Here is a 25,147-nt window from a genome sequence, read left to right as displayed (position 1 = left end):
CTGCGGTGATGGTCAGCGCTCCTCTTCTGCCGTCCACTCGCCTGACGCAATGACTCCTAGATGGCTTTCCAGGTCTCCTTAGAGCGCTGCACCCACTCCTCCACCGCAGGAGCCTCAGTCTGGCTCTGATGCCATGGTGCCAGAACCGGCTGGTACCCTAACACACACTCAAATGGTGACATGTTAGTAGAGGAGTGGCTTAGTGAGTTCTGGGCCATTTCAGCCCAGGGGATGTATCTCGACCACTCCCCTGGCCGGTCCTGGCAATACGACCTCAGAAACCTACCCACCTCCTGGTTCACTCTTTCCACCTGCCCATTACTCTCCGGGTGATACCCCGAGGTCAGGCTGACCGAGACCCCCAGACGCTCCATAAACGCCTTCCATACTCGTGACGTAAACTGGGGACCCCGATCAGAAACGATATCCTCGGGCACCCCGTAGTGCCGGAAGACATGGGTGAACAGTGCCTCCGCAGTCTGTAGGGCCGTAGGGAGACCGGGCAAAGGGATAAGACGGCAGGACTTCGAGAACCGATCCACAACGACCAGGATCGTCGTATTCCCCTGAGACAGGGGAAGATCCGTAAGAAAATCCACCGATAGATGGGACCACGGCCGTTGTGGAACGGGGAGGGGTTGTAATTTCCCCCGTGGCAAGTGCCTAGGAGCCTTACTCTGGGCGCACACCGAACAGGAGGAGACATAGAAGCGCACGTCTCTCAACAAGGTAGGCCACCAGTACTTCCCTCTAAGACCTCGCACCGTCCTCGAAATACCCGGGTGACCTGACGAGGGTAGACTATGAGCCCACCGAATCAATTGATCACGTGCCGCTCGGCACGTACCTACGACCCTCCGGGCACTGTGGTGGCACAGGTTCCTCCCGTAGTGCCCGCTCGATGTCCTCGTCCACCTCCCATACTACCGGTGCTACCAGCTTGGCAGCCGGAATGATGGGAGTAGGATCGATGGACCGGTCATCAGTGTCATATAGGCGGGACAGCGCGTCGGCCTTAGCATTGAGGGAACCTGGTCGATACGAGATTGTAAAACGAAATCGGGTGAAATACATGGCCCACCTTGCCTGACGAGGATTCAGTCTCCTAGCTGATCGGATATACTCCAGGTTACGGTGGTCAGTCCAGATGAGGAAAGGGTGCTTAGCCCCCTCAAGCCAGTGTCTCCACACCTTCAGGGCCTTAACCATGGCCAACAGCTCCCTATCCCCCACATCATAATTCCGCTCCGCTGGCCCGAGCTTCTTTGAAAAAAAAGCACAGGGGCGGAGCTTCGGTGGCGTACCCGAGCGCTGTGAGAGCACCGCTCCAACCCCAGCCTCGGATGCGTCCACCTCTACGATAAATGCCAAGGAAGGGTCCGGATGCGCCAACTCTGGCGCTTCGTTGAACAGCGCCTTCAAACGACGGAAAGCTCCGTCCGCCTCTGCTGACCACTGCAAACGCACCGGCCCCCCCTTCAGCAGTGAGGTAATAGGAGCCGCTACCTGGCCAAAGCCTCCGGTAGTAATTGGCAAACCCTAAAAACCACTGCACCTCCTTTACCATGGTCGGAGTCGGCCAATTACGCACGGCCTTAACGCGGTCACCCTTCATTACCACCCCCGAGGTGGAAATGCGATAACCCAGGAAGGAAATGGCTCGTTTGGAAAACTCACATTTCTCCGCCTTCACGTACAGGTCATGCTCCAGCAATCGCCCAAGAACCTTGCGTACCAGAGACACATGCGCGGCGCGTGTAGCGGAGTAAATCAAGATGTCGTCAATATACACCACTACACCCTGTCCGTGCAGGTCTCTGAGAATCTCATCAACAAAGGATTGAAAGATGGCTGGAGCATTCTTTAACCCGTACGGCATGACGAGGTACTCATAATGGCCAGATGTGGTACTAAATGCGGTTTTCCACTCATCTCCCTCCCGAATACGCACCAGATTATACGCGCTCCTGAGGTCCAGTTTCGTGAAGAATCGCGCCCTGTGAAATGATTCCACCGCCATAGCGATGAGAGGTAGTGGATAACTGAAACCCACAGTGATGGAATTTAGACCTCGATAATCAATACACGGACGTAAACCCCCATCCTTTTTCTTCACGAAAAAGAAACTCGAGGAGACGGGTGACATGCAGGGCCGAATGTACCCCTGTCCCAGGGCTTCCGTGACATATGTCTCCATAGCCAACGTCTCCTCCTGGGACAAAGGATACACATGACTCCTGGGGAGTGCAGCGTTTACCTGGAGGTTTATCACGCAATCCCCCTGTCGATGAGGTGGTAATAGGGTCGCCTTCTTTTTACTGAAGGCGATAGCCAAATCGGCATACTCAGCAGGAATGCGCACGGTGGAAACCTGGTCTGGACTCTCCACCGTTGTCGCACCGATGGAAACTCCTAAACACCTGCCTGAACACTCATCAGACCACCCCTGGAGAGCTTCCTGTTTCCACAAAATCCTAGGATTGTGAATAGCCAGCCAGGGAATCCCCAGCACCACCGGAAACGCAGGTGAATCGATAAGGAACAGACTAATCCGCTCCTTATGATTCCCCTGCGTAATCATCTCCAGAGGAATCGTGGCCTCCCTGACCAGCCCTGACCCTAATGGTCGACTATCTAAGGAGTGCACGGGGAAGGGGGGGGGTCTACCTTAACTAATGGAATCCTCAACCTCTGAGCGAGTCCGCGATCTATAAAACTCCCCGCTGCGCCTGAATCGACTAGCGCCTTATGCTGGAGAGAGGGGAAAAATTTTTGAAAACAAATTAACAAAAACATGTGACCAACAGGAAGCTCTGGGAGAGTGTGGTGCTGACTCACCTGGGGTGACCGAGGAGTGTTCTGCCTGCCCTCTCGACTCCCAGATGGACTCCTGCAGCACCGACCGGAAGTGTGCCCTCTCCGGCCACAATGGGTACAGGAGGACCCTCCTCCTCCGGTCTCCCTAGATGCAGCCCCCCCTAGCTCCATCGGGATAGGAGCGGGAGGGCCAGGAGGTGGAACTGACAGGACCCTTTCAGAACGTCCGCGATCAGCCAGCAGATGGTCTAGCCGGATGGACATGTCGATCAGCTCATCCAAGCTGAGCGTAGTGTCCCGACAAGCCAGCTCCCTGCGGACGTCCTCTCTTAGGCTACACCTGTAATGGTCTATCAGGGCCCTGCCGTTCCACCCCGCTCCAGCGGCTAAAGTCCGGAATTCCAGCGCGAAGTCCTGCGCGCTCCTCATCCCCTGCCGGAGATGGAACAACCTCTCACCCGCCGCTCGGCCCTCCGGAGGATGATTGAACACTGCCCGGAAACGGCGGGTGAACTCCGGGTAGTGGCCCTTCGCTGAGTCGGGCCCGTTCCAGACGGCATTGGCCCACTCCAGGGCTCTACCCGTCAGGCAGGAGACGAGGACACTCACGCTCTCCTCGTCCGAGGGAGCCGGCCGAACGGTGGCCAGGTAGAGCTCTAGTTGTAACAGGAATCCCTGGCACCCCGCCGCCGCTCCATCGTACTCCCTCGGAGGCGTGATACGCAGAGCGCTGGCACCGGATCCCGCTGGAGGAGATGGTAGAGTTGCTGGTGGGAGGGTAGGTGGGGTAGTAGGGAGACCACTCCTCTCCCAACGGCCCATCCTCTCCATCATTTGATCCATCGATGCGATGGAGGATGGACGTATGATGAAGGACTCTCTCCTCCATCGTGGGGAGAGGGGTGGTCGCTGCTCCTGCTGACTCCATATCGTGGTGCGGGCTTCTGTAACGTCTGGAGAGTGAAGGGTGTGGAGTCAGACGCAGAGAGCAGAAGGTAAACGGGAAAAACGCTTTTAATGTCCTTTCGTCAAGTAACCAGTTTACAAACACGGGTGAAGCCCAAAACACAGGTGCAACAAACCCAAAACCATAGTTACTAAAAATACCGGACCGCGAAAACCCAACAGAACACAAACACCACATACAGTGGGGAGAACAAGTATTTGATACACTGACGATTTTGCAGGTTTTCCTACTTACAAAGCATGTAGAGGTCTGTAATTATTATCATAGGTACACCTCAACTATGAGAGACGGAATCTAAAACAAAAATCCAGAAAATCACATTGTATGATTTTTAAGTAATTAATTTGCATTTTATTGCATGACATAAGTATTTGATACATCAGAAAAGCAGAACTTAATATTTGGTAGAGAAACCTTTGTTTGCAATTACAGAGATCATACGTTTCCTGTAGTTCTTGACTAGGTTTGCACACACTGCAGCAGGGATTTTGGCCCACTCCTGCCTACAGATCTTCTCCAGATCCTTCAGGTTTTCTATTGGGTTCAGGTCTGGAGACTGGCTAGGCCACTCCAGGACCTTGAGATGCTTCTTACGGAGCCACTCCTTAGTTGCCATGGCTGTGTGCTTCGTGTCGTTGTCATGCTGGAAGACCCAGCCACGACCCATCTTCAATGCTCTTACTGAGGGAAGGAGGTTGTTGGCCAAGATCTCGCGATACATGGCCCCATCCATCCTCCCCTCAATACGGTGCAGTCGTCCTGTCCCCTTTGCAGAAAAGCATCCCCAAAGAATGATGTTTCCACCTCCATGCTTCACGGTTGGGATGGTGTTCTTGGGGTTGTACTCATACTTCTTCTTCCTCCAAACACGGCGAGTGGAGTTAGACCAAAAAGCTCTATTTTTGTCTCATCAGACCACATGACCTTCTCCCATTCCTCCTCTGGATCATCCAGATGGTCATTGGCAAACTTCAGACAGGCCTGGACATGCACTGGCTTAAGCAGGGGGACCTTGCGTGCGCTGCAGGATTTTAATCCATGACGGCGTAGTGTGTTACTAATGGTTTTCTTTGAGACTGTGGTCCCAGCTCTCTTCAGGTCATTGACCAGGTCCTGCCGTGTAGTTCTGGGCTGATCCCTCACCTTCCTCATGATCATTGATGCCCCACGAGGTGAAATCTTGCATGGAGCCCCAGACCGAGGGTGATTGACCGTCATCTTGAACTTCTTCCATTTTCTAATAATTGCGCCAACAGTTGTTTCCTTCTCACCAAGCTGCTTGCCTATTGTCCTGTAGCCCATCCCAGCCTTGTGCAGGTCTACAATTTTATCCCTGATGTCCTTACACAGCTCTCTGGTCTTGGCCATTGTGGAGAGGTTGGAATCTGTTTGATTGTGTGTGGACAGGTGTCTTTTATACAGGTAACGAGTTCAAACAGGTGCAGTTAATACAGGTAATGAGTGGAGAACAGGAGGGCTTCTTAAAGAAAAACTAACAGGTCTGTGAGAGCCGGAATTCTTACTGGTTGGTAGGTGATCAAATACTTATGTCATGCAATAAAATGCAAATTAATTATTTAAAAATCATACAATGTGATTTTCTGGATTTTTGTTTTAGATTCCGTCTCTCACAGTTGAAGTGTACCTATGATAAAAATTACAGACCTCTACATGCTTTGTAAGTAGGAAAACCTGCAAAATCGGCAGTGTATCAAATACTTGTTCTCCCCACTGTACGTCAAATAACAACAAGCCCGCACAAACACCATCGGGCTAAACGAACTTAAATAACACCCATCCCAAAACCCCAACAAGGAACAGGTGAAAACAATTAGACAAAAACAAACGAAAAGGAAAAAGGGATCGGTGGCAGCTAGTAGACCGGCGACGACGACCGCCGAGCGCCACCCGAACAGGAAGGGGAGCCACCTTCGGTGGTATTCGTGACACATCCTATGTTCAAGAATGGCCTTTTTCCCTTTATCCAGATTACACCTGCTCACTTTCGGTTGTTTGAAAAGGAAATAATCTCCAAAATATCGTTATTTTTAAACAAGCCTTAGAAAGTTGGTTGCAATTTCAGTTTAATCCACCTGAAAAGACAGAAAAATAATACAACAAATAGTGTGGTTAAACTCAAATATACTAATTGATAAAAAAAATGTTTTTTTTCGAAGAAATGTTTAAAAATTGGATAATTTTAGTGAATGATATCATAAATAGGACTTGGTGGAGTTGTCACACATGCAGCTAACACAGACATATGGAAATGTCTGCTCTACCCAAAATTACAACCAACTAATTGCAGCATTACCACAAAAATGGAAGAGGCAAGTAGAAGGGGAAAAAAGTAGGGAACTTGTATGTCGGCCCTGCACTAAAGAACATAAATGGTTAAAGAAAAGTGTGATAAATAAAAACATATACCAATTTCATTTAATGACCAAAAAACTGACAGCTGTGCCATATACATTGCAAAATAGTTGGGAAGAGATTTTTGATGTACCCATTCCATGGCACATTGTTTATGAATTGATACGCAAAACAACGCCATATTATACATTTCGAATTTTTCCATTTAAATTACTATACAAAATTATTGCAACCAATAGAAGGTTATATATGGGGGATACAATCTTCCCAGCTCTGTAGATTTTGCTTTGAGAAGGCAGAGTCATTAGATAATTCATTTTGGTATTGTCCATATGTAGCTCGTTTTTGGTCACAAGTCCAGGAATGGCTGAAGAATTGCAACATTTGCCTAGAAATAATAATAATAGCAATACTGGGTGATTTGAAAATCCATAGTCAATCAATCAATAATATAATAATTATTTTAGCAAAAATGTTTATTTTTAATTTAAAATCTGTAGAAGCTATGAGAATAGAAAGGTTCAGTACTTTTGTGAAGCATCACAGCACAGTTCAAAAATACATGGCAAATAGAAATCCAAAATGGGAGGGGTTGAATGGAGCTGAAGGGTGGGACTAATAACAAGATAACCAATGTAAAACATATGGGGTCTGTAAAATGTATATAGGTTCAGAAATGTTGTGAAATAGCATAGTTACAAATAGAAATCAAACTGGATGGACATCAGAAATAGAGGAAGGACTAAAAACAAACAAAATATAACCATTGTAAAATAGATTATGTCTATAAAATGTGTATATAAGATGTATAAACTGAAGGTAGAAGCCTAAGTGTTATTGCTTATTAGTTTACTCCAATTGGGGGAAGGGTGGTAGGGTTTGCGGGGAATAATAAAGGTATATTCTAAAAAAAGTATGTATATCTATATAGGTATGTGTATGTATATATGTGTATATGTATGCATATGTGTATGTATATGGATATATTTACCAAAAAAAAGATATGGGGGATTGGGAATGATGCAGACAATTACATTGATGGAAGAAACAATCTATCTGCAATATTAAGCTGATCCACCCCTAGAAAAAAAATAAAGTCGTTTTTGGGGGAATCTGTACTTTACTATTTATATTTTTACAACTTTTACTTTTACTTCACTACATTCCTAAAGACAATAATGTACTTTTTACTCCATACATTTCCCCTGACACCCAAAAGTACTTGTTACATTTTGAATGCTTAGCAGGACAGGAAAATGGTCCAATTCACACACTTATCAAGAGAACATCCCTGGTCCTCCCTACTGCCTCTGATCTGGCGGACTCACGAAAATGGTTCGTTTGTAAATGATGTCTGAGTGTTGGAGTGTGCTCCTGGCTATCTTTAAATTAAAAAAGCAAAAAAATGGTGTCATCTGGTTTGCTTATATACGGAATTTGAAATGATTTTTACTTTTACATTTGATACTTAAGTACAGTTGAAGTGGGAAGTTTACATACACCTTAGCCAAATACATTTAAACTCAGTTTTTCACAATTCCTGACATTTAATCCAAGTAAAAACTCCCTGTCTTAGGTCAGTTAGGATCACCACTTTATTTTAAGAATGTGAAATGTCAGAATAATAGTAGAGAGAAGGATATATTTCAGCTTTTATTTCTTTCATCACATTCCCAGTGGGTCAGAAGTTTATATACACTCAATTAGTATTTGGTAGCATTGCCTTTAAATTGTTTAACTTGGGTCAAATGTTTTGGCTAGCCTTCCACAAGCTTCCCACAATAAGTTGGGTGAATTTTGGCCCATTCCTCCTGACAGAGCTGGTGTAACCGAGTCAGGTTTGTAGGCCTCCTTGCTCGCACACGTATTTTCAGTTCTGCCCACAAATGTTCTATAGGATTGAGGTCAGGGCTTTGTGATGGCCACTTGACTTTGTTGTCCTTAAGCGATTTTGCCACAACTGTCACGATCGTCGTATGGAATGGACCAAGGTGCAGCGTGGTTAGCGTACATTTTTCTTTATTTGCAAATGTCGCCAACAAAACAATAATACAACAAAAACGACCGTGAAGCTCCGTATGGCTATACATGCACAAACGAAGACAACTACCCACAACTACCAAAAGGAAAAAAGGCTGCCTAAGTATGATTCCCAATCAGAGACAACGATAGACAGCTGTCCCTGATTGAGAACCATACACGGCCAAAACATAGAAACAAACAACATAGAATGCCCACCCCAAATCACACCCTGACCTAACCAACCAGAGAAATAAAACGTCTCTTTAAGGTCAGGGCGTGACAACAACTTTGGAAGTATGCTTGGGGTCATTGTCCATTTGGAAGACCCATTTGCGTCCAAGCTTTAACTTCCTGACTGATGTCTTGAGATGTTAATTCAATATATCCACATAATTTTCCTGCCTCATGATGGCCTCATTTTGTGAAGTGCACCAGTCCCTGCTGCAGCAAAGCACCCCCACAACATGATGCTGCCACCCCCGTGCTTCACGGTTGAGATGGTGTTCTTCGGCTTGCAAGCGTCCCCCTTTTTCCTCAAAACATAACGATGGTCATTATAGCCAAACAGTTCTATTTTTGTTTCATCAGACCAGAGGAAATTTCTCGAAAAAGTACGATCTTTGTCCCCATGTGCAGTTGCAAACCGTAGTCTGGCTTTTTTATGGTCGTTTTGGAGCAGTGGCTTCTTCCTTACTGAGCGGCCTTTCAGATTATGTCGATATAGTACTTGTTTTACTGTGGATATTGATACTTCTGTACCTTTTTCCTCCAGCATCTTCACAAGGTCCTTTACTGTTGTTCTGGGATTGATTTGCACTTTTCGCACCACAGTACATTCATCTCTAGGAGACAGAAAGCGTCTCCTTCCTGAGCGGTATGATGGCTGCATGGTCCCATGGTCTTTATACTTGCGTACAATTGTTTGTACAGATGAACGTGGTACCTTCAGGCATTTGGAAATTGCTCCCAAGGAAGATCCAGACTTGTGGAGGTCTACAATTATTTTTCTGAGGTCTTGGCTGATTTTATTTTATTTTCCCATAATGTCAAGCAAAGAGGCACTGAGTTTGAAGGTAGACCTTGAAATACATCCACAGGTACACCTCCAATTGACTCAAATTATGTCAATTAGCCTATCAGAAGCTTCTAAAGCCATGACATGATTTTCTGGAATTTTCCAAGCTGTTTAAAGGCACAGTCAACTTAGTGTATGTAAACTTCTGACCCACTGGAATTGTGATACAGTGAATTATAAGTGAAATAATCTGTCTGTAAACAATTGTTGGAAAAAATTAATTGTGCACAAAGTAGATGTCCTAACCGACTTGCCAAAACTATAGTTTGTTAACAAGAAATTTGTGGAGTGGTTGAAAAACTAGTTTTAATGACTCCAAACTAAGTGCATGGGGAACAGTGGGTTAACTGCCTTGCTCAGTGGCAGAATGACAGATTTTTACCTTGTCAGTTCGGGGATTCGAGCCAGCAACCTTTTGGTTACTGGCCCAACACTCTAAACCAGTTAGCTTGGGTGCATGACTGCCGTTGCGAGGTCAGAACGCTCAGATCAACCCTACTCCTCGGCCAGAGCGTCCAGTGTACGCTCCGAGAGCGAATTGCTCTGAATTTACTAACGGACAATCTGACAACGATCTGGATTTGCTCACTCTGGCACTCCAGGTTGAATTTACAAACACACCCAAAATCGTAAAATGTATAGCTAATAATTTGCTATGCTAACAAGCTAGCATGAGGTTTTATAGCATTACATTTACATTTACATTTAAGTCATTTAGCAGACGCTCTTATCCAGAGCGACTTACAAATTGGTGCATTCACCTTATGATATCCAGTGGAACAACCACTTTACAATAGTGCATCTAACTCTTTTAAGGGGGGGGGGGGGTTAGAAGGATTACTTTATCCTATCCTAGGTATTCCTTAAAGAGGTGGGGTTTCAGGTGTCTCCGGAAGGTGGTGATTGACTCCGCTGACCTGGCGTCGTGAGGGAGTTTGTTCCACCATTGGGGTGCCAGAGCAGCGAACAGTTTTGACTGGGCTGAGCGGGAACTGTACTTCCTCAGAGGTAGGGAGGCGAGCAGGCCAGAGGTGGATGAACGCAGTGCCCTTGTTTGGGTGTAGGGCCTGATCAGAGCCTGAAGGTACGGAGGTGCCGTTCCCCTCACAGCTCCGTAGGCAAGCACCATGGTCTTGTAGCGGATGCGAGCTTCAACTGGAAGCCAGTGGAGAGAGCGGAGGAGCGGGGTGACGTGAGAGAACTTGGGAAGGTTGAACACCAGACGGGCTGCGGCGTTCTGGATGAGTTGTAGGGGTTTAATGGCACAGGCAGGGAGCCCAGCCAACAGCGAGTTGCAGTAATCCAGACGGGAGATGACAAGTGCCTGGATTAGGACCTGCGCCGCTTCCTGTGTGAGGCAGGGTCGTACTCTGCGAATGTTGTAGAGCATGAACCTACAGGAACGGGTCACCGCCTTGATGTTAGTTGAGAACGACAGGGTGTTGTCCAGGATCACGCCAAGGTTCTTAGCACTCTGGGAGGAGGACACAATGGAGTTGTCAACCGTGATGGCGAGATCATGGAATGGGCAGTCCTTCCCCGGGAGGAGGAGCAGCTCCGTCTTGCCGAGGTTCAGCTTGAGGTGGTGATAGCAACAGCATTAACTGAAAGGATACAAGTATACAGTATACTAAAATTAACTAATAGTATGTAGTATATACTCATTAAGTATGTAGTATACAGTATGTTAGTATGGATATTCGAACACAGCTCGAGTCTACCTGATATTGAACTTCTGTCAGTGTCGGTAAGACCTTTCTATCTCCCAAGAGAGTTTCCCCAAATATTTATCACGGTCATTTACATTCACCTGAAGGCCAATGCGAAGAACGCTGCTGATCTTATTTATACTGTCACACAGAAACTGCAATCGGTGTCTCCCTATGCCCCAATATTATTTTAGGAGATTTTAATCACTGTAACATGAAGAAAACTCTGAATAACATCTATTAATATTTCACCTTCCCAACACGCCTCAACAAGACCCTGAACCTATGTTATGGCTCCATCAGAGGTGCCTACAAGTCTATAGCGAGAACCCTGCTCGGCTCATCTGACCACAACACAGTGCATCTTCTGCCTCTCGACAGGACAGTGCTGAAGAGGGAGAAAGCGCAAAAGCGGGAAGTGAAGGTTTGGACCAATGAAAGCAATCTGGCATTATAGGGCTGTTTTGACTGTGCAGATTGGGCTGTGTGTCAAGACTCTAGTGTCAATACAGATGAACTCGCTGATGTGGTTTGCAGCTATATTTCCTTCTGTGAAAATACAGTGATCCCTAGCAAAAATGTAACTATCTATACCAAAAACAAGCTTTGGGTTACCAAGTCATTTAAGAGCTTATTGTGTAAAAAGAATACTGCTTTCTATGAGGGCAATGTGACTGCAAAAAGGGAATCTAGAATTAAGGTGAGACCAGAAATCAAGAAATCTAAACTGAAATATAAGGAGAAAATTGAGGGTGAACTCAGTAGCAACAATCTTAGTGTAACGTCCTGACCAGAGTTATTATGTGTTTTGCTTGTTTAGTGTTGGTCAGGACGTGAGCTGGGTGGGAATTCTATGTTGTGTGTCTAGTTTGTCTGTTTCTATGTCCAGCCTAATATGGTTCTCAATCAGAGGCAGATGGTAATCGTTGTCCCTGATTGAGAATCATATATAGGAGGCTTGTTTTGTGTTGGGATTTTGTGGGTGTTTGTTTCCTGTCTCTGTGGTTGTCTGCACCAGATAGGTCTGTCTCGGTTTTTTGCACATTTTGTTATTTTGTATGTTGTTTGTAGTGTTTCACTTGTTCTTCATTAAACATGTTGAACACTAGCCGCGCTGCACTTTGGTCCTCTCCTTCACCTATGGAAGAAAGCCGTTACAGAAACACCCACCAAACCCGGACCAAGCAGCGTGGCAACGGGCAGCGACAGCAGCAGAGACAGACAGAGGAATGGACATGGGAAGATGTCTTAAACGGCAAGGGTTGCTACACATGGGAGGAGATCCTGGCTGGAAAGGATCGCCTCCCATGGGAACAGCTGGAGGCATTGAGGAGAGCAGAGGCTACCGGAGAAAGGAACCGAAGCTATGAAGGTACGCGGCTAGCAAGGAAGCCCGAGAAGAAACCCCAAAAATTTATTGGGGGGGGGCTAAGAGGTAGTGGGCCAAGGGCAGGTAGGAGACCTGCGCCCACTTCCCAGGCTAACCGTGGAGAGCGGGAGTACGGGCAGACACCGTGTTACGCAGTAGAGCGCACGGTGTCTCCTGTACGTGTGCATAGCCCGGTGCGGGTTATTCCACCTCCCCGCACTGGTAGGGCTAGATTGAGCATTGAGCCAAGTGCCATGAAGCCGGCTCTACATATCTGGCCACCAGTACGTCTCCTTGGGCCGGCTTACATGGCACCAGCCTTACGCATGGTGTCCCCGGTTCGCCTACATAGCCCGGTGCGGGTTATTCCACCTCCCCGCACTGGTCGGGCGACGGGGAGTATTCAACCAGGTAAGGTTGGGCAGGCTCAATGCTCAAGGGAGCCAGTACGCCTGCACGGTCCGGTATTTCCGGCGCTACCTCCCCGCCCCAGCCCAGTACCACCAGTGCCTACACCACGCACCAGGCTTCCAGTGCGTTTCCAGAGCCCTGTTCCTCCTCCACGCACTCTTCCTATGGTGCGTGTCTCCAGCTCAGTGCCTCCAGTTCCGGCACCACGCACCAAGCCTCCTGTGCGTCTCCAGAGCCCTGTACGCACTGTTCCTTCTCCCCGCACTCGCCCTGAGGTGCGTGCCCTCAGCCCGGTACCTCCAGTTCCGGCACCACGCATCAGGCCTATAGTGCGTCTCAGCCGGCCAGAGTCTGCCGTCTGCCCAGCGGTGCCTGAACTGCCCGTCTGCCCAGCGGCGCCTGAACTGCCCGTCTGCTCAACGCCGTCTGAACTGTCCGTCTGCCCAACGCCGTCTGAACAGTCCGTCTGCCCAACGCCGTCTGAGCTGGCCGTCTGCCAAGCGCCATCGGAGCCATCTGTCTCCCCCGCGCCATCGGAGCCATCTGTCTCCCCAGCGCCATCTGAGCCATCCGTCTCCCCAGCGCCATCTGAGCCATCCGTCTCCCCAGCGCCGTCTGAGCCATCCGTCTGTCCCGAGCCGTTAGAGCCGCCCGTCTGTCCCGAGCTGTCAGAGCCGTTCGTCAGTCAGGAGCCGCTAGAGCCATTCGTCAGTCAGGATCTGCCAGGGCCGCCAACCAGACAGGATCTGCCAGAGCCGCCAACCAGACAGGATCTGCCGGAGCCGTCAGCCAGCCATGAGCGTCCAGAGCCGCCAGCCAGTCATGAGCTGCCCTACAGTCATGAGCTGCCCTACAGTCATGAGCTGCCCTACAGCCATGAGCTGCCCTACAGTCATGAGCTGCCCTACAGTCATGAGCTGCCCTACAGTCATGAGCTGCCCTACAGTCATGAGCTGCCCTACAGTCATGAGCTGCCCTACAGTCATGAGCTGCCACTCAGTCATGAGCTGCCACTCAGTCAGGAGCTGCCACTCAGTCAGGAGCTGCCACTCAGTCCGGAGCTGCCACTCAGTCCGGAGCTGCCACTCAGTCCGGAGCTGCCACTCAGTCCGGAGCTGCCACTCAGTCCGGAGCTGCCACTCAGTCCGGAGCTGCCATTAGTCCGGAGTTGCCTCTCTGTCCTGAGCTACCTCTCTGTCCTGAGCTACCTCTCTGTCCTGAGCTACCTCTCTGTCCTGAGCTACCTCTCTGTCCTGAGCTACCTCTCTGTCCTGAGCTACCTCCAAAATCATGTGGGGGCCTTGGGGAGGATTCTTAGGCCAAGGTCGTGGGCGAGGGTCGCCACTCAAAGGACGCTAAGGAGGGGGACAAAGACAGTGGTGGAGTGGTGTCCTCGTCCACCGCCGGAGCCGCCACCGCGGACAGATGCCCACCCAGACCCTCCTCTTGAGTTGTAGGGGTGCGTTCGGAGTCCGCACCTCAGGAGGGGGGTACTGTAACGTCCTGACCAGAGTTATTATGTGTTTTGCTTGTTTAGTGTTGGTCAGGACGTGAGCTGGGTGGGAATTCTATGTTGTGTGTCTAGTTTGTCTGTTTCTATGTCCAGCCTAATATGGTTCTCAATCAGAGGCAGATGGTAATCGTTGTCCCTGATTGAGAATCATATATAGGAGGCTTGTTTTGTGTTGGGATTTTGTGGGTGTTTGTTTCCTGTCTCTGTGGTTGTCTGCACCAGATAGGTCTGTCTCGGTTTTTTGCACATTTTGTTATTTTGTATGTTGTTTGTAGTGTTTCACTTGTTCTTCATTAAACATGTTGAACACTAGCCGCGCTGCACTTTGGTCCTCTCCTTCACCTATGGAAGAAAGCCGTTACACTTAGGGCTGCCTGTAATGGAATGAGAACTATGGTTGGGCTACAAGGGAAACAAGATGATACAGGTTGATGGTTTTAACTCAAACAAAGGACTGGCTGATGAGCTAAATGGTTTTAATCTCAGATTTGACAATCAGAACTTTAGTGGAGAAATTATTGAGGTGCGTATGAGGACAATTGCTACTCCCAAAATGGAATTTAGCATCCAGAGTGTCATCAGCCTATTCAGACCGAAAAAAGTTAAAAAGAGCCCAGGACCAGACAATGTTGGTGGACAGGTACTTAAGTCAACAACTTAGTGTCATTTTTCATCACATTTCCATGCTGTCACTCGAGCTGCAGAAGGTGCCTAAACTCTGGAAGCATGCAACTGTTGTTCCTGTGGCAAAAAGCAAATACCGCAAGGTGCTAAATGACTTTAGGCCAGTGGCACTGACATCCTTGGTGATGAAATCATTCGAGAAGCTAATCAAGAAAGATGTACTACGTAAGGTTGAGAATTCCCTGGACCCCCTGCAGTTTGCTTACTGGGGGGGTCGAGGACGCCACTCTAACCCTATTCAACTTCCTCTACAAACACCTGGAGGGCCCAAAAACCCATGCGAAGCTTCTGTTCATCGACTTATCTTCGACCTTCAATACAATACAATCTCATATACTAGCAGAGAAGCTGCTCTCCCACTTCAAGCTGGACGTGAGCATTGTGGGCTGGATTGTGGACTTCCTTACCGACCGGTTCCAACAAGTGGCGTCATGTCAAAGCAGCTCTGCTCCTCCACCGGATCCCCACAAGGTTGTGTGCTCTCTCCTCTCCTGTACATATTATACACTAATGACTGTCGTAGCGAATATGAAAACAGGCACATCATCAAGTTTGCTGATGACTTTGTCATCGTCAGTCTCCTACAGGATGGAGAGTCTGAGCATGGGCCTGTGGTAGATGACTTTGTGTCACGGTGTGAGAACTGCTTCCTCCAACTGAATGTCTCCAAAACTAAAGATATTGACTTTAGAAGGCAGCCACTGAACCACACACCCACTGTGGTCATGGGAAATGACATTGACCTGGTCAATATACCTACAAGTACCTGGGAACAGTGCTGGACAACAAGTTGACGTTTGAGGAGAACAGATGCCATCTGTAAAAAGGGACAGTAGCTGGTTTTAATGTCAGCAAGACAATGATGACACTATTTTACAGGAGTTTTATTGAATCCGTGTTGATGTTCTCGATGTTGGCCTGGTTTGGCAATCTTAATGTTTACAACAAAAATAGGTTAGACAGGGTTGTTAAGGTGGCCAGCAAGGTCATCGGGGTGCAACAGGCACAGCTCTCAGTGACATTCAGAAAGCAAGTGGTGAGGAGAGCTAACATTATCCTAGACTGTCCTGATCACCCTGTCATGACTGTCCTGTGAGGATCCGAATAGGTCAGATCAGCTTGGCAATAAATAACTTCAGCCTCTCACCCGCAGAGGGTGACAGCACACACTCTCAAGGAGAGGACATCCCTCTCCAATGTTCACACATGAACGTGCCTTTGTCTACACAGACATTTTCCCGTCTAAACACTAACACATTATAAAGCGAATACTGGAACAATATTTCTGACATAGAACGTGAGGAATGGTCAGAGGCGATCTAAACAATAATAATGTAATTTGGTTATTTTGTGATGTCAATAAATATTTTATACTGTAACTTGAAAAGTATACACTCTATATCTGTGAAGTGTCCATCCTCTACGTTGTGGATAAAATATGAAAAATGATGATAGTGTTTTTGTTAAGAGAGGGATGTGATCTTAGAAACTGTAAGAGGAAATTGTTTCTATAACTTTGTACAAGTGAATAGTCACCGCCCCCTTGAGCCCCCCTCAGAGAGTGTCAGCCTCACGAACCACCCCTTTAGAAGAACTGTATAAAATGATGGGTTAAGAATTAACATATGAGACCAGAGAGGCGTTGAGCTGCAGCTCACGTCCAAAGTGGTTCGAACTCTGCAATCTCAACATGAGGTAGAGACAATAACATCACCTCCCGGACAATCACTGGTACGGCTGATTAGCTGTCCTAAGTAAAGTATCTAGAAAAGTGAACTTAAGTGGGACCATTCTACTACGCTTCTCAAAAATGTATTCGGGAGATGGTAACTTTTAACAACCGCTCTCGTGGTGCCCCAAATCCTGAGTTCATTGTTACATGATTAATTTAATCGGTTCTGGTCCATTTCAGTACTGCCTGAGGTCCACTAAGCAAAGCAAAGTCCCACACACACACATACACACACACTATTTCAAACATGCACACACCATTCCTAAAGGGTTCCTAAATAAAGTAAGACAGGAAACAGTTTCTGAGAGCACTGCTATGGGAACACCAGCAGAGAAAATATGGATTTTTTAGAGGAGAGAGGGAGTATAGTGGGAGAGGGTGTGGGGGGGGGAGAGAATGGAGATGGAAAAGGAAGAGAATGTCAAAGGGTAAGAGAAAGAAGGCAAGGGAAAGAGAATGGGGGGCTAACAGTTGGACTTGCCTGAGTTTGCCTCTCTGATGTGAGGGGATTTTCAATCCCCAGTTTCAAAGAGATGGGGTCCCAGAGTGGGTCTGTCTGAAGACTGGGTCTGTCAGCATGGAGACCACAGGGTGGAGGGTTGTACAGGAGTGTGTTCTTTTCAGTGGTGTCCTCCTAATTATTTTCCCATCTGAATGTGGCTTCCTCTCCTTAATTTGCTCTGATAAAAGTTCAAGCAATATGGTGCATGCCAGGCCCGCCTATTGTCTTCAGACAGGTGGTGTCACCTACGATATGCTTGTCCCTCAACCGACCCATCAGTCAGTGCAGGCAGAATCGTTACGCTATCTGACGTAAGACAATGAAGCCAGCCAGGTATTTACTGCATCAGTCCAAAGTTACCAGAGTAGAGGAAAGGAGAGGTGGAGAGGAAGCCACTTTGAGCTATTGAGGTGTGAGAGGGACATGCTACCCCTAAACCTTTAGGAACATACAACAGATTACACAGAGAAGAAGAGACCAGGAAACCATCTTGAGAACATTCAGCAATAATTTATTTTCATAATCTGAAGAACCACCAATTCTTCTCATCTGGACAATCCATCATCAGGTGCCAACAACACCATTTAGAAAAATGGAAAGTTCCTATACAAAGTCTTAATAGAAAAAAGAATAAATTAACTGGAATTCAGTATTTTTTTGTGTCAATTCCACACAGTTTTTTTCTACAACACCTTTTTTTCGTCAGGTTACAGTTGAAGAGAACCAATAAAATCATGTTACATGCTCTATGGTCTGGTGGATGGGTGTCCTACTGCCTAAAGGGACGGTCTTTGCTCTGCACAACGTATTAAAACTATTGACAACAATGAGGAGAGTCTATATCCTATGTGACAAAGCGGTAACTGGTCATCATATAGCACCTGAAAGGATTTTTACTATGTCAGAACTTAGAAACAAAAACCAAAGAAACAACTAATACTGGTTCATATAAAAAGGAACATGGTTATGTTAAAACCCCCACTTAGGCTTACAGTGAATGTTAAAACCCCCACTTAGGCTTACAGTGAATGTTAAAACCCCCACTTAGGCTTACAGTGAATGTTAAAAACCCACTTAGGCTTACAGTGAATGTTAAAAACCCACTTAGGCTTACAGTGAATGTTAAAAATCCACTTAGGCTTACAGTGAATGTTAAAACCCCCACTTAGGCTTACAGTGAATGTTAAAACCCCCACTTAGGCTTACAGTGAATGTTAAAACCCCACTTAGGCTTACAGTGAATGTTAAAACCCCACTTAGGCTTACAGTGAATGTTAAAAACCCCACTTAGGCTTACAGTGAATGTTAAAACCCCCACTTAGGCTTACAGTGAATGTTAAAACCCCCACTTAGGCTTACAGTGAATGTTAAAAACCCCACTTAGGCTTACAGTGAATGTTAAAACCCCCACTTAGGCTTACAGTGAATGTTAAAAACCCCACTTAGGCTTACAGTGAATGTTAAAAACCCCACTTAGGCTTACAGTGAATGTTAAAACCCCCACTTAGGCTTACAGTGAATGTTAAAACCCCACTTAGGCTTACAGTGAATGTTAAAACCCCCACTTAGGCTTACAGTGAATGTTAAAAACCCCACTTAGGCTTACAGTGAATGTTAAAACCCCCACTTAGGCTTACAGTGAATGTTAAAACCCCCACTTAGGCTTACAGTGAATGTTAAAAACCCCACTTAGGCTTACAGTGAATGTTAAAACCCCCACTTAGGCTTACAGTGAATGTTAAAAACCCCACTTAGGCTTACAGTGAATGTTAAAACCCCACTTAGGCTTACAGTGAATGTTAAAACCCCCACTTAGGCTTACAGTGAATGTTAAAACCCCATTTAGGCTTACAGTGAATGTTAAAACCCCCACTTAGGCTTACAGTGAATGTTAAAACCCCACTTAGGCTTACAGTGAATGTTAAAACCCCCACTTAGGCTTACAGTGAATGTTAAAACCCCCACTTAGGCTTACAGTGAATGTTAAAACCCCCACTTAGGCTTACAGTGAATGTTAAAACCCCCACTTAGGCTTACAGTGAATGTTAAAAACCCCACTTAGGCTTACAGTGAATGTTAAAACCCCACTTAGGCTTACAGTGAATGTTAAAACCCCCATTTAGGCTTACAGTGAATGTTAAAACCCCCACTTAGGCTTACAGTGAATGTTAAAACCCCCACTTAGGCTTACAGTGAATGTTAAAACCCCCACTTAGGCTTACAGTGAATGTTAAAACCCCCACTTAGGCTTACAGTGAATGTTAAAACCCCCACTTAGGCTTACAGTGAATGTTAAAACCCCCACTTAGGCTTACAGTGAATGTTAAAACCCCCACTTAGGCTTACAGTGAATGTTAAAACCCCCACTTAGGCTTACAGTGAATGTTAAAACCCCCACTTAGGCTTACAGTGAATGTTAAAACCCCCACTTAGGCTTACAGTGAATGTTAAAACCCCCACTTAGGCTTACAGTGAATGTTAAAACCCCCACTTAGGCTTACAGTGAATGTTAAAACCCCCACTTAGGCTTACAGTGAATGTTAAAACCCCCACTTAGGCTTACAGTGAATGTTAAAACCCCCACTTAGGCTTACAGTGAATGTTAAAACCCCCACTTAGGCTTACAGTGAATGTTAAAACCCCCACTTAGGCTTACAGTGAATGTTAAAACCCCCACTTAGGCTTACAGTGAATGTTAAAACCCCCACTTAGGCTTACAGTGAATGTTAAAACCCCCACTTAGGCTTACAGTGAATGTTAAAACCCCCACTTAGGCTTACAGTGAATGTTAAAACCCCCATTTAGGCTTACAGTGAATGTTAAAACCCCACTTAGGCTTACAGTGAATGTTAAAACCCCCACTTAGGCTTACAGTGAATGTTAAAACCCCCACTTAGGCTTACAGTGAATGTTAAAACCCCCACTTAGGCTTACAGTGAATGTTAAAACCCCCATTTAGGCTTACAGTGAATGTTAAAACCCCACTTAGGCTTACAGTGAATGTTAAAACCCCACTTAGGCTTACAGTGAATGTTAAAACCCCCACTTAGGCTTACAGTGAATGTTAAAACCCCCACTTAGGCTTACAGTGAATGTTAAAACCCCACTTAGGCTTACAGTGAATGTTAAAACCCCCACTTAGGCTTACAGTGAATGTTAAAAACCCCACTTAGGCTTACAGTGAATGTTAAAAACCCCACTTAGGCTTACAGTGCCCATCTGTAGAGTACGTACAGGAAAGAGGTTGATAAAAGAGTTAATATTCTTTAACTATAAAAATGTTTGTTTCTATGGAGTACAGACAGTATGGGCATAGGGTACCTAGAAGAGGGTACAGCACACATCACCACATTGGGTTCAAAGGTCAGAGGGGTCAGGAGTCAAAAGTCAAACTGGGGGTTTGGGGGTGTTGTCATGGATACAGAATGCTTCTCTGTCTAGGAGGAAAAGGTGAGTGGAGAAGGGTAGTATTTTTGTTTTTTTGAGCATGCATGGAATGGTGTGAACTAGCAGAGAGGTGTCTCATCCATGGGAAATGGACAGGCTAATGAGCCTTAGCCTAGCTGATGGCAGACTGCAGTCCCTCAGTGGTTCTAAAGAGGTAAACAACAGGAGTTCAAAGTTCATAAGAGACACAGCATTTTTACCAGGACTTTGCAGTGTGGCAGGGTTGGGGAGGGGGCCGTGAAACTCGTTCAAACGGAAGGAAATTCAGTCCTCCATGCCGCTTGGTACAAGTTCAACTAATTTGACGGGCTCAGATTTTTGTGCAACATTTAAACAATGTTTTCAGATGTTTGTTTTTTTAAGATTCAAGGGAGAATATAAGCCTTTACAAAGCACAGGCAGATGTGAGAGAGGGACTGCAATTCTTTGAATTGTTTGGGGTTTTGTACACTGTCCACACATACAGCATTACAACAACGTTGGGCAGAGGCTTCTTTTCCCCAGCAGAAAACCAGAAGGTGTGCTTTAAAATACCTGCTTAAGAATTGGTTTGTGACAAGAGTTGGTCTATGTAAGCGAGAGTTATATGGAATCTACATGTTCTCTTTGAGTCACAGCTGTGTTACAGCGGGATACGGTGATGGCCTCCATTACTAAACAAAGGTCAAAATTCAGAGTTCATTGATGACATTATCTACACAGTAATGGTGCTTTCAAGACAACTGGGAACTCAGAATAAAACGAGTTCAAATCATGACATCAGTGATCTTCAGGTTGGAGAAGTCGCAGCTTTAGGATGATCCCAGAGTTTCCGACTTGGAATTCCGAATGACCGTCCAAAACAATTTTTCCCAGTTGGAGCTCGTTTTTTTCCCGAGTTCCCAGTTGTCTTGAACGCACTGAAGTCCGACGTCGGAGATTTCCGAGTTCCCAGTTGTCTTGAACGGGGCACAATAAAAGCACAATGATATAAATACCCTTTTGGTGCCGGGGTGACATTATTTATATTCTAGATATGTGTGTGTTACTCTTATATCAAGTCTGAATTTACTCTTACATCATACATGTGTTGTTATGCAGATGTTTTTAATCCCCTTATATGTATCAAAAAGACAGGAGGAGAACTAGATGAAAACTGGTTCTGTATATAGTAGGCCTATAGTCTTCATACATAGTGTGTAACTGTGTATGTTGTGCTCTGGTAACAACACTTAGATTGAATACTTGACACAGTTACAATAGTCAACACCCCACATAGCAGATCCAGCTCTGATTGGTGTATATACCTCTCCCTGATGTTCTTTTGGCTCTGGGAAGCAGGTTCTCTATATAGCAGACACTGGGCTTGTTCGACATTGCGGCCGACCGTGCAGGTGACTGCTGACTGACTTAGCTACAAATCACCTTGCATCATAAATAACTTATTATTATTTGTAGATCAGTCAGTCAGTCACAATTTACCCATGATATATCATAGTTTTGATGCTCTCGAACACGGCCACTTCCTCCACTAGACTAGGAACCGGGCCCTATGGGATTTGTTGTTATATGGTTTGTAATTTTAGTGAGTGGCTGTTTTCAGTGCTGGGTTACTGTACAGACTTTAAGCACCACCATAGATGGCACTGATGAGAAAAGTGTGTGTCCACAAACAAGATGTGTGTGTTCTGACTGGTGATAGGAGAGACTATAGCCTGAGATAGTGACCTGTACAAACGAGTACCCACTGGTACTGAGTTTACAGGCCTCATGCCTGATCTAAATGTTTACCCTCAAATATACTACCCTAGTGTCTGAGACAATGACCAATCGTGGAGTTGGACAGACAGATCGACGTCACAGAGACAGACTGGTCCTTAAACATGGGTTGCATCCCATTTTTTAACAGAGGACTAGAGGACTGCGCAGAGAGTCAGATATCACAACGCCTCGAGAAGTGTTTAACATCTCACCAATCTTATCATATGCGCAGCTCGACTGTGAAGGAGGGGTGCGCCCTTCGCTACAGCTGTGTGATCGATCAGCTACACATCATACGCCCATCACCAGAGAGAGAGAGGAGTGAGAGGCACACACAGTCCTAAGCATCCAATCAGCTTTCACTTCTCACCAGGAAGTGAAACGAAGGGGTGGAGCCAGATGAAATAAACCACTGAAAGCCTGCAGATATGATTGGAAATAAACACCCCAAGCTATATGTGGTCTTAACCCCAAAACTGCTACACATATAGCTACAGTTTCACCCATCACAAACTCAAGACATTGGCTTTCAGTGAGATTCCTTGCATATTGTGGCTTGGCCTTTCAGGGCCCAAACCTTGAGTAAGTGTCTGTGGCCTGTGGCTAACAGTCTGTCCCCGTCTATCTCTGATCTGGCTGTGCAGGGCCCCCAGTCTGTCCATAGTCTCCCAGTACAGCTGACCACAGTCCCCCAGTATACAGTAGTGGCAAAACATCCCAGTCCAGGAGCTCACTGCTCAGTAGAAGTGTGGATCATCCCAGTAGTTGATCAGTGTGGCTGGCTGTTGTACACTACCAGTTCAGATTACTGACATCCCAGTAGACGTGCTAAGCAGGATCCCAGTAGAATTGATCCGTCTTTCAGTTCCTTTGAGGACTCCTAGTATTGTGGGGTGTAACTCCCAGTATGATAAACCAGTTTTCCCAGTGTGTCCATGGGACTGGTGCCATTGGTCAGCCAGATGGATCTTTGGTTGTGGGATAGGAGTTGGGATTGGGATTAGGATTTTTGGGAATGTTTGTATGTTTGTCTAGTCTTTCAGATAATCTAGAATTGTCCAATAATCCACTCTGCAGTTTTCCTGAAGAGTGAAATATATTCTGAAGGTTTTCATAAAGAGGGGTGAATAGAGTCTCTCCAGCATTTTCTTGTTGTTGTTGTAGAAAACGATAGAGAGATATAAACTAAAACATAAAACATGAAATTAATGAACCTAGCAGATCCAGTGTACACACACACAGGTCCAGAACATGAGCCAAAACACATGGGAGCACACTGGCAGCACACTGGGGTCAGGGGTAGATATGAGTCAGGGCCTGGTGGGCTGAGTGTAGTCTGGGCTTACCCATCCTCCCCCCTTGCCCATTCCTGGTTATCCTTGGGCTCAGACTGGAGCAGACTCAGGGTCAGGGATTAAAGGTCAGAGTTCACGCTCAGAGTTCAGGATCGGAGGCTATGGTTGGCTGTTCCACAGCAATAGTCGTGTCGGTCCTAGAACCCCTAGTTCAGCCAAGTCCGATATGCACAGAAACTGATCAAGGGAAAGATGGATGAAGGGAGGAATGGATGAGGGTTTCCTGCCCATGATAAGGCCAATCTAATCAGCACTGGAGGAGAGGTTGGTGGGGGCTGTAAGGGTCAGTTGAGATGTTGGAGGTTGTGCCAGTAAGGATCAGTGTTGAGGGTCAGTGGGTGGTGGTCAGTAGGTCAGACCAGGGTTCCAGGTTTGGCCTTGTCGTGTCCGTACCACTGGACATCTGCCAGCTCTGAACACAGAGGACTGCTGAGGAAACAGCTATCATTGAATGACCTGCAGAGAGAGAGAGAGAGAGAGAGAAAGAGAGAGAGAGGAGATGGTTTGGTGGTTACTTCATTTGTCTAGACCTAAAGCTTTTGTGAAAACAACGTGCACAATCCATGATGCCTTTACTTTTCCGGCCTCATTTCAAACTGATCTCTCAATCCTCCTATATCTCTGTCTCTATGGCAGCTCACACGTCCTGTTAGTGTACCAGTCTAAAACTACACTAGGTGACTAGAGCGCATTTATCACTCCCCTTCATGGTTTTATAATGAATACACTGGTATTATGGTGGATACACCCTGTGGCTGCTGCTTTGCTATCCTTGAGATGGACAGAATGTGAGCACACGTCACGAACAAGTCAACAGTGAGAAATGCCATTGAGTTGAATAAGTTCAAGTTCAATCAGAGATGGTAATACAGTACACTAGGGCTGTCCCCGACTAAAAAATATAATGGTCGACCAAGAGTTGTCTGTTCTTTCGACCAATTTGATTGGTAGAAATATTAAAACGTGTATTTTTCCATATATAGACACATCCTATTGTTTTAATCAAATTAACTATATGCACGTAGCTTATCTGATGCTTTAAGCGAATTGTTTGATTAAATAATTAAGAAACACAAATGACTAGAGGGAGTCCGACCGCAATTGATTTGATTGTGCTGCCGGGCTCAGACTTGCTGCGCTGTGCTAAAAAAATAAGACAGCGAGTGACTGTGTGACTGTCTCTCTCTCCTTCCTGCTGCAGCGACCAACACAGAACATCAACAGTGTTTATCTCGCTGTCCGTGTTGCTGAAGCTGCAACATAATTACAGCCATTTCTGACTGAAAAGTTCATGTTACTGAAATCCCTAATTTGTTTAGGAAAAACATTCCCTATTCCCTTAACCCTTGGTCTCTTTATGTGACACATGTATGCATTGCATGCACGTGACCAATAGGGCCTGACCTATAGCATATCATAGTCACTTCATTA

At 46.2% G+C, this 25,147-nt stretch overlaps 1 protein-coding gene across 13 annotated transcripts in view; it reads right to left on the bottom strand.

Annotated features, from left to right (window-relative positions):
* Positions 1-20,286: 20,286 nt before the first annotated feature.
* The window catches only part of LOC139584665 (FERM domain-containing protein 4A-like), a 191,323-nt gene continuing 186,462 nt past the window's right edge, over positions 20,287-25,147 (bottom strand). For all 13 annotated transcript variants that reach the window (XM_071416777.1, XM_071416778.1, XM_071416775.1 and 10 more), the window contains one exon: positions 20,287-24,172. In XM_071416777.1, coding sequence (XP_071272878.1) covers positions 24,070-24,172 — 103 coding nt within the window. In that variant the 3' untranslated portion in view covers positions 20,287-24,069. The remainder of the gene's footprint in view (positions 24,173-25,147) is intronic.

This window comes from Salvelinus alpinus, chromosome 9 (genome assembly GCF_045679555.1).
Source record: "Salvelinus alpinus chromosome 9, SLU_Salpinus.1, whole genome shotgun sequence".
In the NCBI taxonomy this organism is placed as follows: domain Eukaryota; kingdom Metazoa; phylum Chordata; class Actinopteri; order Salmoniformes; family Salmonidae; genus Salvelinus; species Salvelinus alpinus.
The sequence above is the reverse complement of the archived record's forward strand: the minus strand, read 5'-3'. Positions and strand labels throughout refer to the sequence as shown.